The sequence below is a fragment of the Charadrius vociferus genome, unplaced genomic scaffold (genome assembly GCF_000708025.1).
Source record: "Charadrius vociferus isolate BGI_N301 unplaced genomic scaffold, ASM70802v2 scaffold400, whole genome shotgun sequence".
NCBI classification, from domain to species: Eukaryota; Metazoa; Chordata; class Aves; order Charadriiformes; family Charadriidae; genus Charadrius; species Charadrius vociferus.
In genome coordinates this window covers 1,282,269-1,299,581 of record NW_009646556.1, presented here as the reverse complement: position 1 = coordinate 1,299,581, position 17,313 = coordinate 1,282,269, and the positions used below count along the sequence as shown (strand labels likewise).

The 17,313-nt window shown below is 37.5% G+C and overlaps 1 protein-coding gene across 1 annotated transcript in view; it reads right to left on the bottom strand.

Moving 5' to 3' along the window:
- Positions 1 to 14,612, bottom strand: part of NFATC3 (nuclear factor of activated T-cells, cytoplasmic, calcineurin-dependent 3) — a 55,987-nt gene extending 41,375 nt beyond the window's left edge. Inside the window, exons 1-3 of the mRNA XM_009886522.1 lie at positions 14,555 to 14,612; positions 12,967 to 14,098; positions 1,349 to 1,511 (exon numbers count right to left, since the gene is read on the bottom strand). Coding sequence (XP_009884824.1) covers positions 1,349 to 1,511; positions 12,967 to 14,098; positions 14,555 to 14,612 — 1,353 coding nt within the window. The remainder of the gene's footprint in view (positions 1 to 1,348; positions 1,512 to 12,966; positions 14,099 to 14,554) is intronic.
- Between the last annotated feature and the right edge of the window lie 2,701 nt (positions 14,613 to 17,313).

Here is a 17,313-nt window from a genome sequence, read left to right as displayed (position 1 = left end):
AGACCATTAAGCAAGATTGAGGTAAGTAAAGAGACATTGCTTTCAGCCAATGATATGGCAAACCGATAAATGAAGGCATCTTAAGAAGTCCCACAGCTCCTCGGCACAATCTTCCCCATGCCCAGCGAACGAGAGGGTGGGTTCCCTTGCAAGCTGCATGAGCCAACTGGCACCGTAGATACTAAAGGAGACATCAGTGACAACCCCCAAGTAACCCAGAAATCTTCCCGGCATAGAGTTAGATATTTGTGTACACATCTGTACCCTGAGAGTCAGAGAGGAGCGCAGCACAGCTGGTGTAGTTATACCCACAGTACCAAACCCATCTTTGCCTTCAAAGAGAATATGATGGCAAAGCTTTCTTAGGAAAGCCAAGCCTAGTTTACCAAGGCTTACAACTAATTCTGAGCTCAACAATAATTGGATGGTGTTTGCCAAGTATTTAAATAATACGCTTTAAACGCCATTAGCATTTGGAATATTTAGCATTAGCTAAAGAACCCAGCCAAAGCAACTGTTAGTACCAGTTACCAAAACAGTCAGGACATCGCCACCCTCTGCTAGCCAGATAAGGACTGCTACCTACACTACTGCATTTTCTTCAAGCTGATCAAAACTGTTCTAAGAGACAAAGCTTGCATGATTCTGCTACGACAATTGAAATGATGTCAAACAAGAAAGCACAAAACAAGCCTTACTTGCCCTTACAGATAACAAGTCCAAATCTAATGATGGTGATGCCTTACTTTTTAACGAGATAGCTACCATTAAACTGTTACTAATAACTTGCGGTTCATGCTGAGGAAAAGAAGAGTCAAGTTTAGTCTACTCCAAACATGAAGTGTTAACTTTCTGTGAAAGTTAACAGAATTTATGGGTACCATTTCACAGAAATAACCTAATTGAAACATGACCAAGAAGCATTTCTAGTGTTCAGAAGCTGTCTCAACACCAAAAGAAATAAGATTTCCGATTCAAATGAAGCTATATCATATTCTAGTATAGCTGCAACTACTCTATTTTCATTACTTTTCCTACCTGCCCCCATGCACACTTCTTCCTCCTTAAAGTCATGTTGAATACATTAAGCAATACAGTATTGCACTGTGAATCCATTCACAAACATAAAGCTGCATACAGGGTAAAATTGTGACACGCACTGTAACCATAGCAGACTGTAAAATTTTAAATATCTAAAACTTATGTATTGAACAAGTTATATTTAAGGGAGAAAATCTTACCTAGGAAAAACCGTAAGCTTCACACAAGGTAACAATACACAGCATTGTAACTACCAATAAATGTGGTTAAAAAATTATCTTCTATTCAAGAAAGCCAGACTTCCTACCTTCACTACAGGGTGTCCTCCAGTAGATGCTTTTACTGCTCCTCTGCTTCCTTCTGTTTCATAGTGAGCTCTGTGATGAGTTTTAGGCTGGACTTCTATTTTCAGTTCACACTGCCCATAATGACTTGGTAACGGCCAGTCAAGAGGCGGCAATGAAGATGTGCTGCAATCAAGATGAGCACACTATGGTTAAATGAACTATGCCGTTTGGGCACAGTACAAAGTAACTTCACCGTAAAATAGACAATGATGTCCCTTTCCTAACAAATTATGACCAAATAAGAATAGCTATTAGCCTAAAACTGTTACTTGAAAATGCCTTTATATTATTTTTTTAATCCTCGAGCAAGCAAGTTCCAATGTCATTTGGAGGGAACAGTCTAAGTTCAACCTGTAAATCATTAAGTTTCAACTCTTTGTACTATTATCTTCCAGCTTGCTGGTTTTGTTTTTCTAAGATTGGTAAGCACTGCACTTTGATAACTATCATTAAAATGAACACTACATGATCCAAAATTTTAAAGCTAGCAGTCCTATTTAAGCATAAAGACTTTCTGCAACAGACAACAAAGACACCAAAGTACGTGCTTAGCTTATCCACAGAGTATATGTACCTTTACATACAGTAGCAAAGTCACTCCAGGGAAGGAGAACAAAATGCAGTAATAGAAGTAATATGGAAGAACCTCAAAGGGAAACAAGCCACATGGTATCACTGATGCTTTCATACCTACCCTTTTACCTGCATAGGTTTATAGACTTGTGATTCTAATAAGATGAACAGTCAGATTGAAGCCAGTAATTACCTGATAGAGCAAATTACTTTATGAGCGTTTAAATATGAACATTTATAGCATTGTGTACCAAACGCGAACATTTACAAGAAAAATAAGCTTCTATTAAAATAGTTTAGTACCATTTTACTCTGACCAACAGGGAAAGCAAATTAAGTTTTAAAGAGATGGACAAATATTAGTTTGTATCATCATCTGAGAAAGCTCAATTCCACTTCTTTCCACTTTACAGGAAGTCAGGAAAAACCCCATCACCAATCCACGCAAATTTTCACAAACGTGAATAGCCACAGGTCCAAGAAAGATAAATTATACCTTCTGGAGAATTTAGCTAAGACCTTTAAAACATATCCACAGTTGAGAAACAAGATAATGTCTGGATTGAAAAAAAAGAAAAGAAAGCTCTGTGTTTAGCAAGTATCTGGATGGACTTGGGCTCAGCCTGCAGCACCATACATCTACCTTTTACTACAAAAATCACTGTCATCAAGCATGGAAAAGGAGGAGAAGAAACAACACCACTTGCTGGCCTCCTCCTACAGGAGAACAACCTACAAGACTGTTGACCTGCTGTTTCATGGAGTACCTCTACTGTGCACTTCAGGAGAGTGCTAACATTATAACACAAGCCTTATCTCCTGAAGCACCTTTCCGAGAGCAATGGGAATAACGAGTATTTCCCTTTCTTCTTACTGAAAGGAAGAAATAGGAGCAATAAATCATCTCCACAAGCATTCAGTGTACAGCAAAGATTCTTCTTCCCCCAGTAAGGAGGTCTGATGACCACTCCTTCCACAGCAATAGCATTTACTGGGCAGGAGAGGACTGGTGATGTCCACATCAAAAAGCAGGAATGCAGTATAAGCCCAGTCCTTCCAGATACTTACCACAGGCCAAGATGTACCGCCTAAATGCTACTATTGGCTATCAACTAGACCTTGCCATTCACTTTTATAGCTACTGAAGAAGAGGACTCAAATCTTCAGTCTGAAAAAGGAAAGAAAACGTCAGGACTAGAAGATACTAAAAAGAGTTTAAAAAGTGTACTATGAGAGAAATTTTTCTTTAGTATTTCTGGAAACCTTCCCCCCACCATGTAACCCAAAATCCTACGTCAAAAAAGTTGGTATTCACAGTGAACAGATATGGTCTCTAAGAGAACTTGGTATAACATGCACACCACAGACCAATTACTGGGAGGTATTACTGAAAGTTTAATAATAAACTCAGTCAAGAAAAACTATTTTTGTTGCTCATGACCATGCTCCATACAGCTCTCAGACAGGTTTACTTCTTCTGCAATTAACTAATAAAAACCATGGCACAAACTGTATCAGACTCCCACTATCTCCTGAAAAAATATTTGGAATACTAGAACAAACACGGACACAGAAAAATAACCAAGTCTCAAGATTTTGTCATTCTTCGAAACAAATAGAAAATATCAGCATGAGAGAGCAAGCAAGCACGCAACACACGCCTAAAACATTTTAAAAAAATAAATCAGAAAGCTCTCAAAACACAGTTTTCCAAATAAATTACATAGCCTCTGAGGCTGTGCTGCAAACTGATGTTTTCTAGATGTAGTAGCTAGAGTTACAGCTGCTTCCCTTTGGAGTTCGATGTTGGATGCCCAAACTATTGTTTCTCTCTGAATATTTTTCTTGCTGCCTCCATCACCCTCAACTTCTCAGCAGCAGTAGAATCTTAAAAAGTTTTAGGGTACACTGTTCATGCACCTTTCCACTCTGTGAAGGTATCGGTTTAATGGATTTCTGCTGGCCACATTATTCCTGATATGGGCCAGGATGCTGTTGGCCTTCTTGGCCACCTGGGCACACTGCTGGCTCATATTCAGGCAGATGCTGACCAACACCACCAGGTCCTTTTCCAGCCGCTCTGCCCCAAGCCTGTAGCGCTGCATGGGGTTGGTGTGACCCAAGTGCAGGACCCGGCACTTGGCCTTGTTGAGCCTCACACCATTGGCCTCAGCCCATTGATCTTTTCTCAAGAAAATAATGCTCAGTCTACACTATTAGGTGAGGATCAGCAGCACAACTGCTAGACTTTTAAGTCTGCACAATTATTTTATCAGTTGTAAAATATGCATTGAACTTAGATAAGTTCAAAATGTAGTGCTGTATTACTCTTGAAATACCTGGAACATGTTTAAGTATGAGAAGCTCAGCTGCTTCGGAAATGAGCAAAAATTTGGTGTTACAAAAAGATTTCTGTCTCCCCCAGCTTACACACAGCACAATAGCATTTGCATTATCAATAAAGCCATCTAACTTCACATTCAGAATCCAAATCAACTGCTGACTGTTGTTTTTTTTTTTTCAAGTCACTTTAGATCAAAATATTAAAGGAAATAACAACCTTTGTTATTTAAAAGCCTTCACATTTCAGACTTGTTTGGGGAAGAACACATTTGCAGACACTTCCACGTTTCATTACAGAAGTCTACCCAGTCCATCGCCAAGTTACTGTTACAATAGCTTGTGACAGTCTTTTACAGAAGTTTCTCTAATTTTTTTTGTTTCTCTAAATGAGTAAAAACCTTATTAACAATGCAGTAACCTACTAGTAAAGCACCAAAGCACATGTCAGGAGACAAAAATAATGAGTGACAGTCATTTGAAAACTTTCGTTAAATCAAATCTTAGCATATTGTTGAAACAGCACCGATCCGTAAACCTTCTTCAAGTAATACCAAGAGTTTTATAATCCGATTAATGCAAGCCTCCAAAAGCTCATACTCCTATCACATCAAGATTAAAGGCTTCAGAGAACAGCAGCTATTAAAGGAAACTCAGAAGTAAAGAAGGAACCCCTGAGTAGCATCCTGAGCAGAAGCTATTGCATTTAAAATTATCACTTCAGTGAATTTAACAGATACCTTCTTCCTCGGCAACCGTTATCTCTAAAACAGGACTGATTCAGGCTGCACAAACTGACGAGGAAACATGTAATGTTCAGCATAAGGACAACCAAATCCACCCATATGGACTTCAGTATTCAGCTCGTGGGCTGACTATGCCTTTCGCACAGGAAGAAACAAACCCCAGAAACAAGATTGCTTCTTTACATGTGACTGTGGCCCCCACAGCAGTACACATGGGACAGAAGGAAGAACAAAGCCTATGACAGCCGCTAAAAATAATCCAGTCAAAAACTTAAAACAGTTACCTTCCATTTGTAGCAGTCTTCCTGCATAATTCACGGGACAAATAGCTGGGGCTTTGTGCAGACAAACAGCTAACGCTGGTGCCTCAGCTGAAGCACATGAGCAATTAGCTCAGTTTAGTCAAATGTCCTCCTGGATTCCTTGCTTAGAAAGTTTTTGAACACAGATGAAACTGATATAAGAACTCATTTTACCCACTCTGTATGAACATGTTCCTGCTTCTTTGTAGTCACTAACTCTAACAATAACCTTATCCACTAGGATCTTAAGATACTTTTGAAAGTTCTTATTTCCTTCGTTGGTTGAGATTCACAGATCTTCTAGAGTGATTCTTTTATTATTTCTTAGTTGCAGCAAAAATAACATTTTCCACTTACAGCTCCTCCCAACACATCAAATTTGTCACTGTGGGAAAAAGCTCACTGAACATACAATGGATATTCCTCATCTTTTCCTCATTCCCAAGTTTTCAGAGATTAACCAACAGCATATCCTGTGACAAGTCAATCTGCGACACAGCTAAACCGCCAAGAATCTCAAATTGTAACTACAATCCAACACTATGGTCCCTTTCAGAACGCTTCTAGAGCCAAAACACTGCTGTAGTTGCTCTTCACTATCTAACAAAGCAACATTTTCCCCGGTGGAGAAATTTCAGAGTTAAGAATTTTGGGGCCATTCCAGTTGCCACAGTGGCTTATCAATAGACTTTTAAAATACTGTTTCCATTCAAAATATCACTGTTCTACCACTACTAGACCCACAGTAACTATGCTTTCAGAATACCGATACAGTATACTGCCAAGTAAAATCTATACTTTGTTCTGAAATTAGAAAGAGTAGAGAGCTGAATCACATGTACAGCACAAAGGTCCCATATCAAACACTACCCAAATTTCTCTGGATTCATTAGTGGTGTGTAAACATTACAGCAATAACCTAGCTTATTAAAAATCGAAGAGGTTCAAAGTTCCGTCACTTGTCTCACTCAAGTGGGTCCTTAACTTCAAAGTCAGCAATTTGCAAATATTTTCACTTTAAAGTTTTGCTAACATAGCATAGCTGGTGTTATTTTTATTTATCAAAACAAGATGAAAACCACTTAACAAACTATGTTTGGCTATAGTCCTCTCACATGGAAAGATTTATGCTTAAAATTAAGACAAAAGTCCCAATAGTTATGTTAAAAATCAAACGTAATTCTGTTCCTGTCTACTCCCCAGACTTCCAAGAGAATCATTCAGACGAGAGAAGCAACTTTTCCAAGTATTTGGCCATCTACCACTTTATTTAAACTTTTTTTTTTTTCCTGAGAGAGTAAGCAACATTGTCAGCAATCCTAGTTTCCAGTGGTAACTGCCAGATAATTGCAGGTAAAATACTCTCAAGTTGCCACTAAGCATCCATCACTAGAGAGATTCTTGAACTGTAAATACATCTATCAAAGCCTGCTTGTTCATCACCACTGGAACAAAGAAGCTACACAATACCCTGTCACTTCTCAGTGCTCTAGATTAAATTTGTGACACAGCAGTCTGAAGACAGCAGTTTATATAACAGGTTTTAAATCGATGTGTAAGTCTAAGAATTCCATGAGAGAAGACATAGTAAAAGAAACTAGGTTGTATGTCAAGACTTTTGCCCATTAATGAATACTGTCTGGTTATCTACCAGACACAAAAGCACCACTTCTTCCCATCAAATATGTCAGGGGTTAAAGAAGAAAAAAAAAAAAAAAAAAAAGAATGACACCTTAAGTTTACGACCCTACTAAATGCCTATTTGCTTGAGACACAAATTAGATTCTCAAGATGTACTTTACAGAACCTGAAACTTACTGTTCCACCAACCATTCATGTAAAAGGTCGTAAGTTTAAAGGAAAAGAAAACGAAACAACAAACCTAAAAGCAGAAACAACAGAATCCCCACCATTTTCAATCGTATCGTCATTGACCAGTCTTCTAACCAAATGCCCCAATGCTACCAACATCAGTGCTGGCCGCGTCTGCAAAGGTTGGTAACTCCAGAACACTTGTAACCATGGTTGTCAACACCACAAATGTTGCTGATCTCTCATGAATTGTACTTTTAGTGATAAGCCCTCACCAAGAAGTATTATATTACATTAATTGCTCAGTAGAGGTTTCTCGGTGATCCCTACACTCTCTTTATTCACCTTGATCAAGCTTAAAAAAAGTATTGTAAAACAGACTTCCCTATACTTGGGGGTTTTCCGCACTTTCTGGGAATCCTACAACTATGAACCTGTTTCAGGGGAGATGGATCAGACACAGTAGAGCTATATACGTTGTAGCCAAGACCATTCATTTCTGTAAAACAAGTATACATATCACTTCAAAATACTATTTGCTATTCATCTTTCTAATACAGCAGCTTTGTACTCAAGGAGGCTGCCTGGAATCTAAACAAGGAAATTTTAATAAAAGGGATCAGTCATGAAAAAGCTTCCCACTATTACATGGTTTCATAAATATTTACTAAATATCTACTAAATAGAAATTTCACAAAGTTTCAAAGGCTTAAGGACACACTTAAGATAATTCACATAAGCATACTAACCCCTTTCAGATGGTGCTTTAGTGTGAGCAAGCCGATCAAATTTAAGATATTTGAATATGAATACTGTAGGAATACTTCTCTGGTATTCTTCTAGACCATTTACAACTTATACTGACATAGGCCAACTACATAAGGAAGTGAATTTGAAGTATCTATGTTTCCCTTCCAACAGCCAATACAGTATTTGGGAAACGAGTGAAAGAAAAAGATAATGCAATTAATAAAAAAATCTGAAAGAACTTTATGCAAAAGTCTAGAAACAGGTCTTTCAAAAAGCTTAAGTTTGTTTTCACTAAACTTCTTTCTGTGAGTAAAACTCAAGCTCTAACAGTAGATACGCAAGAAGTAGTCACAAAAACAGCATCTTCATGAAATGTTAAGGTAATAAGCAAATGGAGAGGTCAGTTCTACTATCACTACATTAAGATACCAAAAAGAAAGGGATTTTCCAAGTACAGGGGAGGGAAACACGAAACATGTAGATAAAGCGATTTCTTATCCATCATCGTCAAGGAGAGGCTAGGAAGTAGAAGAAAGAGGCACTGTAAATAATGGTGTAATAAATAAAATCATCAAACAACTTTATTGCGGAATATTCTGTAAAATGACCAATTTAACCTACCATCAAAAGAGTGCTCATCTGCCAAGGTACTTGGTTAATGACATCATCGACAGATACCTTCACTATTCCTGGATACGGAAGACACTACCTAGTTCCTTTTTACCTGTTTGAAAGGAATTGTTGCACTGGTTCCGTCCATTGTTTGTCACTTGTCTAGACTTCTCTTTGACAAGGATCCAGAAATGTGACTCAGGGCACATAATGCACATACATTTTTCACATGCTACACACTGGCAGATTATGGGTTTCTGCAACCGAGTAACACACTGTCATCTAAGAAAATCGTTTACATGGCATCTGAAATACTACTAAAATGCTCAAAAGCACGTTACACATTTTACAATTTTGTTAAACATTGCACACTTACTGAACATAAAGAAAGAAGGAAAACATGGCCAGGACGTACTAAACTAGATTACAGATTTACAAAACTTTAGATAGCATTCAGAGAAGAAGGTGCTATCTGCACATTTCACACCGTGGCACATGTGAGGCTAATTATCCCCACTTCTACCAGGTGTCAGTTTATTGCAGCTGAGTGTGCACACTGGTCAGAGTCACTTCGTTTCCTGGAATCTATACTCCAGTTTACTTCATGCACTACTTTGTACTTAACAATACAATCAAGATATTAAAAAAGCATATTAATTGTAATATTGTCCTGCTTTCAGCTGACAGAGTTAATGTTCTTTCTAGTGATTATTGTATTTCAGATTTGGTATGAAAGGAATGTCAACAATGCATATTGTTTTAATTGTTGCCAGCTGATGTTTATATTTTTCAAGGACTTTTTTCAGCTGAGAAGGAGCCTCGACAGAACAATGGAATGGCCAATTGAATATTCAGCATGCTATGCAACATGTGGGGTATATAAATGGGATTAGCCAGGGGGCGGGTACTTGCGATCACTGCTTGGGAAGGTACCGATTGATTCACTTGGTGGTGAGAGTGACTCGTGTCATCATCACCATCATTGTTGTTGTTGTCTTCATTTTCCTTTTCTGTTATTGTTCTATTAAACTGTCTTTATCTCAACCCATGAGGTTGTTTTTTTTCCCCTTTCCCTTCCTTTCCCCCCACCTTCTGGGGCCGTGTTCCTAGCTGCCACGTGGAGTTAAATTACAATTAATGTATCACTATATATAATATGTCTTAAAGATATAAATTGCAATTAATATCTGACCCTTTATGACAAGGGAGGTGCTCACTTTTGGTCACTGTCATAAACTATTTAAGAAACAGTGGATCTTCTTACATTTCATTTTTATTCATAAAATATGAGTCAACTTAGCACCCCTAGTTTATAAGCATCAAAATTATAAAATACGACAAAATGAGATGTTTTAACGTACTGAAGATGCATACTGTCATAGCACCCGTGGAACAGGCTACAGCTGCCAAGTAATTCAACATTTCACTGAGGACACAGATGCCAATGCAGCCATTTCCACTAATTCAATAGTCCTGACTACATTTTGGCAGCAAATGTATACAGCTTAGTACTTTCATTTAGTTCACATCTAACAGGTGTATTCTTTATTGTCTTCTGCCTGTTTGCCCATTTTATATTTAGAGAAGTTCTTCAGTGCCAGCTTTTGAACAAATTCTGACAATTTAAAAAATATTCTTATTTCTTAATGAAAACAGTAAAATTGATTTTTATTTAGTTCTGCTCAGTTCTCCCTACAAGAGGAAGCAGGTTTAACTGAATATCTATTTTTGTAACTATTTTGTAATAGATTCCCACCCCATCTTGCCACATGCCTATACATTCATGTGCTTTTACCCTTCAGTAGTGCTCAGCTTTTATGAACTTGGCTTGTAAGCTAACAAAAATGCCAAGTTAGGACCGCAGTGTCCTACATAAATATAATACAATTCCAAAATACACAATTAAGGAAAAATAGTTATCACTGTTTTAGTTAGAATGAAAAGATTATAGTAATGGACTGAACAGAGGAGCAGACTGCAACAGAATTACAAAAACCCACCCACCAAAAAAGCAACTTCAAGACAGTTAACGTATCTGTCAACACAGTAGTTTCAGATCTGGTAAAACAGAATTTTCCAGCTAGCAGCTTTGCGTCTCTACTGTTAAACTGCACATTCATAAACAGACTTTAAAGAAAAAAAAAAGAAAAAAATCACTTCTACTCACTAAAAATCAATACAGTTCTGAGGAGAGGAAAAATTAATCTGGTTATACAATTATACAAAAATGACAAAATGTCTGAATAAGCATTATTTAAATATTAACAATCTAAGGTAGTCGACAAGTTCTGAAGAATTTATACAAAACTTAGTTTTAAAATTAACAGAAATTTTGTATTAATGAAAATGAGCCTTCTGTGTGACACTGACATATCAACACATAGGAATATGTTCAGCAGTAAACCCAAAAAGTTCATTGTTAGAACTCAGATTAAGACTGAAATCTATTTGATAGTACCCATTAGAATTTACCCTTCAGGAAGCTCTTAAAGCCAAGATTCACTTATCTTCCATTTGTTTTAAGGATGTTTGAATGTACCCTGAAAGCATTTGTTTATATTGCACCCATTTGTGTTCATAACTTCCTTCTTAGGTACTTAATAGTGAAAGTTATAGCTGAATTTTCTCCATGAGTTCTCTGCCCAAAACATGCATGGAAAGAGTCAGCTACAGCTGACATCTTTGAAAAGATGACTGAGTGTTTCTACATTCCACAAGATGGACACCCCTGAGAACATTCACGTATCCAACAGAGAATGAGAACAGGTATTCCAAAACATTTTTTCAACAGATTTGTTCATCTGACAAGTCATCAGGAAAGAACACATCAAGACCTTAAAGTGATGCAAGAATTATACCTTAATTTGGAAAAAGCCACTAGAAAGGGGGATTATAAAAAAACTGGCCATGAAAGCCAGCATCCACTTTTCAACAAGCTGTGCTTTTGAGGGAGGTCCCCCAAAAGAACACCTCTTCAGTAAGCTTGGCTTACTAGGCAATAGCTAATTCTAGGTTTCTGCTAAGAATTTAAAACTCCGAGAGCCAGGAAAAAAGCTCCTCCTATAGGGCATCTCTGAAGCTTGCTCAGAAACATTTCTTTATTTTGCTCCACTTACTTTGAGGGAGGAGGTGGTAGAGGGAGGAAAATATTAAAACCATGAATATTTTCTAAGTCATTCTTTCTAAAATTAAAAATACAGAGTGTGAAAACAAGTGCTTTGCAAAGATGACTTTCCAATGAGAAGAACACTCTATTTTGGCATTAATTTGTAGGATTTAAGCTTTGCCTTTTTCAAAATAAAACATATACCTGGAGAATCCTACCCTATCTTCCCCCCCCCAATAAAGACGAATTGCTTCATCCACTACATCCTTGAAGATCAAATCTTAAGCATGGCCTGTGGACAGGATGGTACTATTTTAATCAAAATTACTTTAAAATCAATACAGACTAGCATGGAAGCACTGACATTTAAACCCATAATATGGCTTTTATATGGATAATTATGCTTTACAGATAATAATCTAATGTACCTTCTTATAAAAGCTCCTTCCTCCCAGTACCTCCCTAGCCCCTTGCTTTTAAAACCTAGTAGAGCAAGAAAAAGGTTCAGGAATCAAATGGATAACTTGAGCTGAGTAATCACAGTATCTGTCCATCCAGCAGCAATGCTGCTTAAGGACTTCTCATTTCTACTCCACTGCATCGTACTGGCAAAGTGATTCCAGAAGGTCTATGGTTGGCAAGATCACAGAACTACTCCATCTAAAGAGTAACAAAATGGGAAGGAGCATGAACTTTCCTCCCAACTGAACGAGTTCCCTCTTCTGAGCCTCCACAAATCATCCTGCTAGCACAACAGGACTACAAAAGGAAAAGAGCTAGTTAACTCGGCACGACGATGGTGGAAATACCCTTGGAACTACAGCCCAGAAATCAATTCTTTCTGGACGATTTTCAGTATGGCATGCAAATTTTTTCCTCTATTCTATTTCTAGAATTCTATCAGCCCAAAGAAGCAAGTAAAAACAAAAGCAAATAAACTCCCCACCTCTTTTCTGATCTCATAGTTTTATAAAACCATGTAAATCAGGTTTCTTTAGCTATATTCAAATGTTAACTGCTCAGATTAGATGAAACTGCAAAGCATGCACAAAATCTGCAGATGTTTGATTCAGGTGGGTTCTGTGCATGTATGCACACAAACTTTATTTAGATAAAACTAATCCTATGTTACAATGCATCTACTGTATTTTTAAAAGAAGAAAAAGATGAGTATTTGGTGTCTCAACTTGTTTTTTCCTAATTACATAATCTACCGGCCAACAAGAAGTTTTCTTTAAGAAGTCTTAACGCATCACTGAAATATAAGCACATCTATATGTCTATTTAAGATGCACAGGAAGGGAAAAATGGGAGGGAAGGACTTTCTAATCACTTACCGAAATATAGGAGTATGACCAGGCTTTGGTTTGTTCCAAGTAAAGTGCGAAGGAACAGAAAGAAATTGGTCTCCGGGCAAATCTTTTTTCAAGGTGTGCTGAGATCCAGAGCAGTCATCTACTGGAGTTTCAAGGGATGACGATAAGTTACCCTGTTCTTCAGGACAGATATCTATTTTTCCAGATAAAGTGGCAGTCTGATCCTCTGAGGTCTTTCTTGTTTTTAGAGGAATATCAGTCTCTGTACAACACTGAAACGGTGAAAGGCCAGAATTAAGGCCTTGTACATTATGGATGGAAGTGTTTAGCCACGTGTCTTCTGTTATGCTTCCTCTGGGAGAATGGCCAGGTGATGGAGTTGGAGAATGGTGAGGAGAGAGAGAACCAGCATAGCAAATCTCAGCACTGGAGTGTCGCCGCTTCCCACAGGGGGATGTAGGTCTTGATGAGGGCCTTGATGTTGGTCTAGGGCTTAGCCAATTTTCATCTGTAATACTAGTTCTAGGAGAATGACAGGGAGACTGTCTAGGCGACAAGGCATGCCCAAATCCATAAGGCTGCTGCCAAGACTCATCACTGGGACCTCTCGGAGAACCACCAGGAGATGCCAAAGGAGAGCCAAGGGTAAATCGAGCAGCTGCTTCGTTTAGCTCTGAGTCTACATCATCATAAACATGGGAAATGGATTCACAAGAGGAAGCATCTGAAAACCAACTTCTGGACGAAATGCTGCTGGCAGGGCTTGGACTAAGGGATGATTCCCTATATGATGGCTCAAGAGGAAGATAGAGATGGTCCCGTGAAGGCCTTTCCATATACTCATTTTCTGTGCCATTTGTGTGCAATTCATCTTCATTGGCTTCAATTCCTTGATGACAGTTAGGTGAAATAGATGTAATTTGAATACTAGGGCACTCAAAGGGTTTGGGTCCACCTAGTGGACTGTATTTGGATTCCGGTACCTCACAAGTTCCTTCATAGTTCTTATGACTCTGAAGTCTTGTAGGCGGTGACAGAGGAGAGGAGTGAGACTGCAATCCATGGCGAGGAATACAAATTGGCTGATTTACAGAGGATGATGGTTGGTCTACGTTAAAGATGTAAATGGACGCACAGTCATCTGACTCAAGATCTAAAAACAAAATTAAAAAAAAAGGAACACAGTCAGAATGCAATACTTGAAAAATGACATAAACAATATCCTTTGCTACCCAGTTACGTCTTGTTTTACACATGCTAGACATTTCCCATTACACTAGACACACAAAATAATGCTAATTCTTAGTTTTAAATTTTCCCCAGCCATATTTACAGCTAAATATGACTACAACATAGTTTTCTGTTATAAATCTTGTTTTCAAGCAGATCCCACAGTTTATACACATCTTCAGCACTTGAAAATACAATACACATAGAAAATGGGTTTAAAATCTAGAAAGGAGCTAAGCTAGAACTCAATTCAAACTTTATATTCCATAACTACATTCCACTCATAATTAAACATTTTTAATCATAATCCGTTAAAATTAATCTTTTTGACATGAATAGGACTATGACACTTCATGCAGGTAAGCCCACTAGTCAATACCTACAAGTGCCGGAATATTGCATACATAATATTTATCTCCTTTAACGCTGGAAAGCATCTTACAGTGACTCAAACTTCAATGAAGATCATAAACAACTGAAAACATTCAATCCAAAGAGGCCTAATAAATAATATTATTAAAAATATTACAAAGAATCCTACACCAAAGATCTTTTTGGTTGCTCAGAAAATTTTCAAGTCCCCATCCCACAGAAGAGCATTTTTCAAGTGCAGTCTCATGAAGTTTGAGCACAAGTTGTTCAGCATCAAAAAAGACAAAACAAAATATTCTCAGATCTCACTAACTTATCCAAAACACAGGAAGTATTCCAAAGAAAAACAAGCAATTGAGAGGGAGTACAAGTCCAGTTAACAAAATCAGCAACTTTGCCTCAGAGAACTGAAGCAGAGTGTGTTGCTCCGCTTCTCAAAATTGAATTAATTGACAGTACAAGACATTTGTTTGAAACAAGAGGTTTTTTCTTATTTTGTAACCCCTATGCTTCCACTCTTTCTTTCCCTTTGTAAAATAGAGCCTTCCCTCTGTAATTACAGCAAGTATGCAGGAGACCTCAGGTAGTTCACTATAACATCTCCTAGCAGATGAAATTAAATGTACTCGAACCATCCCCACTAGACACTGAAAGTAGTCTCAAAAACTGTTAAAAATATTGTCTCTACAGCCTGAGTAACTTGTTTTAGTGCTGAATCACTTTGAGAGCTTTTGACCCATTACTAACATTTAACATCATCATTAAAATTATACAGTTTCTAGTGTTTTGTGTGTGGGGTTTTATTTTTTTGAAGTATTTTTTTCAGGAGTAGGGAAATATTATGCAGAAGCGTAAGTGTTTCTGCAAACTTAAATACCCCTGTGTCAAATGTGACAGTGAGACATCATGTTCATAGAATTATTTACTTATTTTCCATAAATCCGGACTGGATGACATTAATTGCATCTCTGGGTATTAGCTCTTTTTTTTTTTTTTTTAATAATGTTTTTTATCCTGAGTATCAGTAGACTATTAATACTTGTTTTAAAATAAATCTAGTCTCTCTCACGATCAGATAAAATATCCAGACAGGAAGCCATGTATTTTAGGCCTTTCCATGATGAAAAAATCTAGTATGTTAATGAACTCATTCTATTATCAGTTTCACTAATAGCAATCAGCTTAAAATTAACTAAAACCAAACCAAAACAAACCAGCATCTCCTCAGAGACAACAAGGAAGCATTTTCAAATAGAAAGCATCCTGTTACCAAAGAACGGACTATATTCCTCAGACTTTAAAAAAAAAATAAATGGCTGAAGGTTCGTGAGCAGGGAGCAGCTCTATTATTAATCTATCTATTTAATAAAAGGAGGCACTAAATTGACTAGTACTAGTAAGACTACTACTGTATAGTTTTATCAGCACTGTGTGATTTCATATGTATTACAGTCATATATAACAACTACCCATATTATATAATTACATCATTAACTACTATTATATGTGCTAAGAGCACAAAAAATTGGTATAGGTTAATTTCTAAATGTGCATACACTAAAAGGTTCAGGATACTCAGGAAGGACTATTTTGTATATCATACAAATAATTAACACAAGTCACGACGTGGCACATTATCAAAACTGCATTTCCCCATTCTTTCACTAAGATAATAAACATTTTTTAAAACTTTAATTGGAGGTCTTTCTTATTGCTGTTTCCCATCACAAAACATGAAATGCGGACAGTAGTTAGTTACAGGTTTTCCACATCTATCCTATATCCATGTGCAAGATCTCAGATGTCCATGTTTCCGAATACATTATTAGTATTAAAAGCATAGGTCAAGGGAGGAAAGAGGCAATCCTAATAAAAGCAATTACCCAGCTACTCAAAACTTAGAAATAAAAGTTACAGATACAGAAATTTTGAAATAATAAATGTTACAGGAAAACAACAGTTAGAAGTCTTCAAGTCCTATGCATAACCAGTTACTGTCCTTAATGGCTTTAGAAACAGTAGCAGCACAACAATAACCAAGAAATCTTAAAATAGTTAAGACAGTTCGTGCACTTTCAATGTCACTGGGATTTACAAAAAGCAGATGTACATTCAAAATTTAGGTTTCATGGAGTGAGGTGGAGAGATCAGACTAGCACAGAAATTATCAACACCAGCTGGGAAGAACCGAGGAAGACACGGAGAAGGCAGGAGAACACTCTTGTCACTCAGGCTGCTTTGCTCCCTCTCCACAACAAACAGCTTCTAACCAGTTTGGGAGTTTGGCGCCGTGCTCTCCCGTTGCCCCTCCCCAGCAGCATACATGCACACACTCAAAAAACAGGAAGCTAGAAACCTAAAGTAAGAACTATGCATCTAAGGAACACCAAATCCCAAAAGCATGCTTAAGACTGTGGAAACAATAGATTTTAAAGTCTAAATCGCCCAAACCATTTTCAGACACGATCAAGAAACAGGTAGATTTATTTTAGTTTGCACACACAAACTCTCCCCATTACGGTCATGTGTTAAAATAATGTGTTATTTACTCATCCAAATGACAACACTAGACCTTTACAAATCATATCATTAATGCTACTAGACTATCTGCCAATAATTATTTATGTCCTATTAAAGACTTAGAAAGAATACAATCTGAAAGAGCCCCCTAACCAATTTGAAGTAACTAGTAAACATACAAAGATGAATATAATTGGGTGAAAGAAAGGGGGGGGGGGGGGGAAACCAGCTGCAACCCCTAAAAAG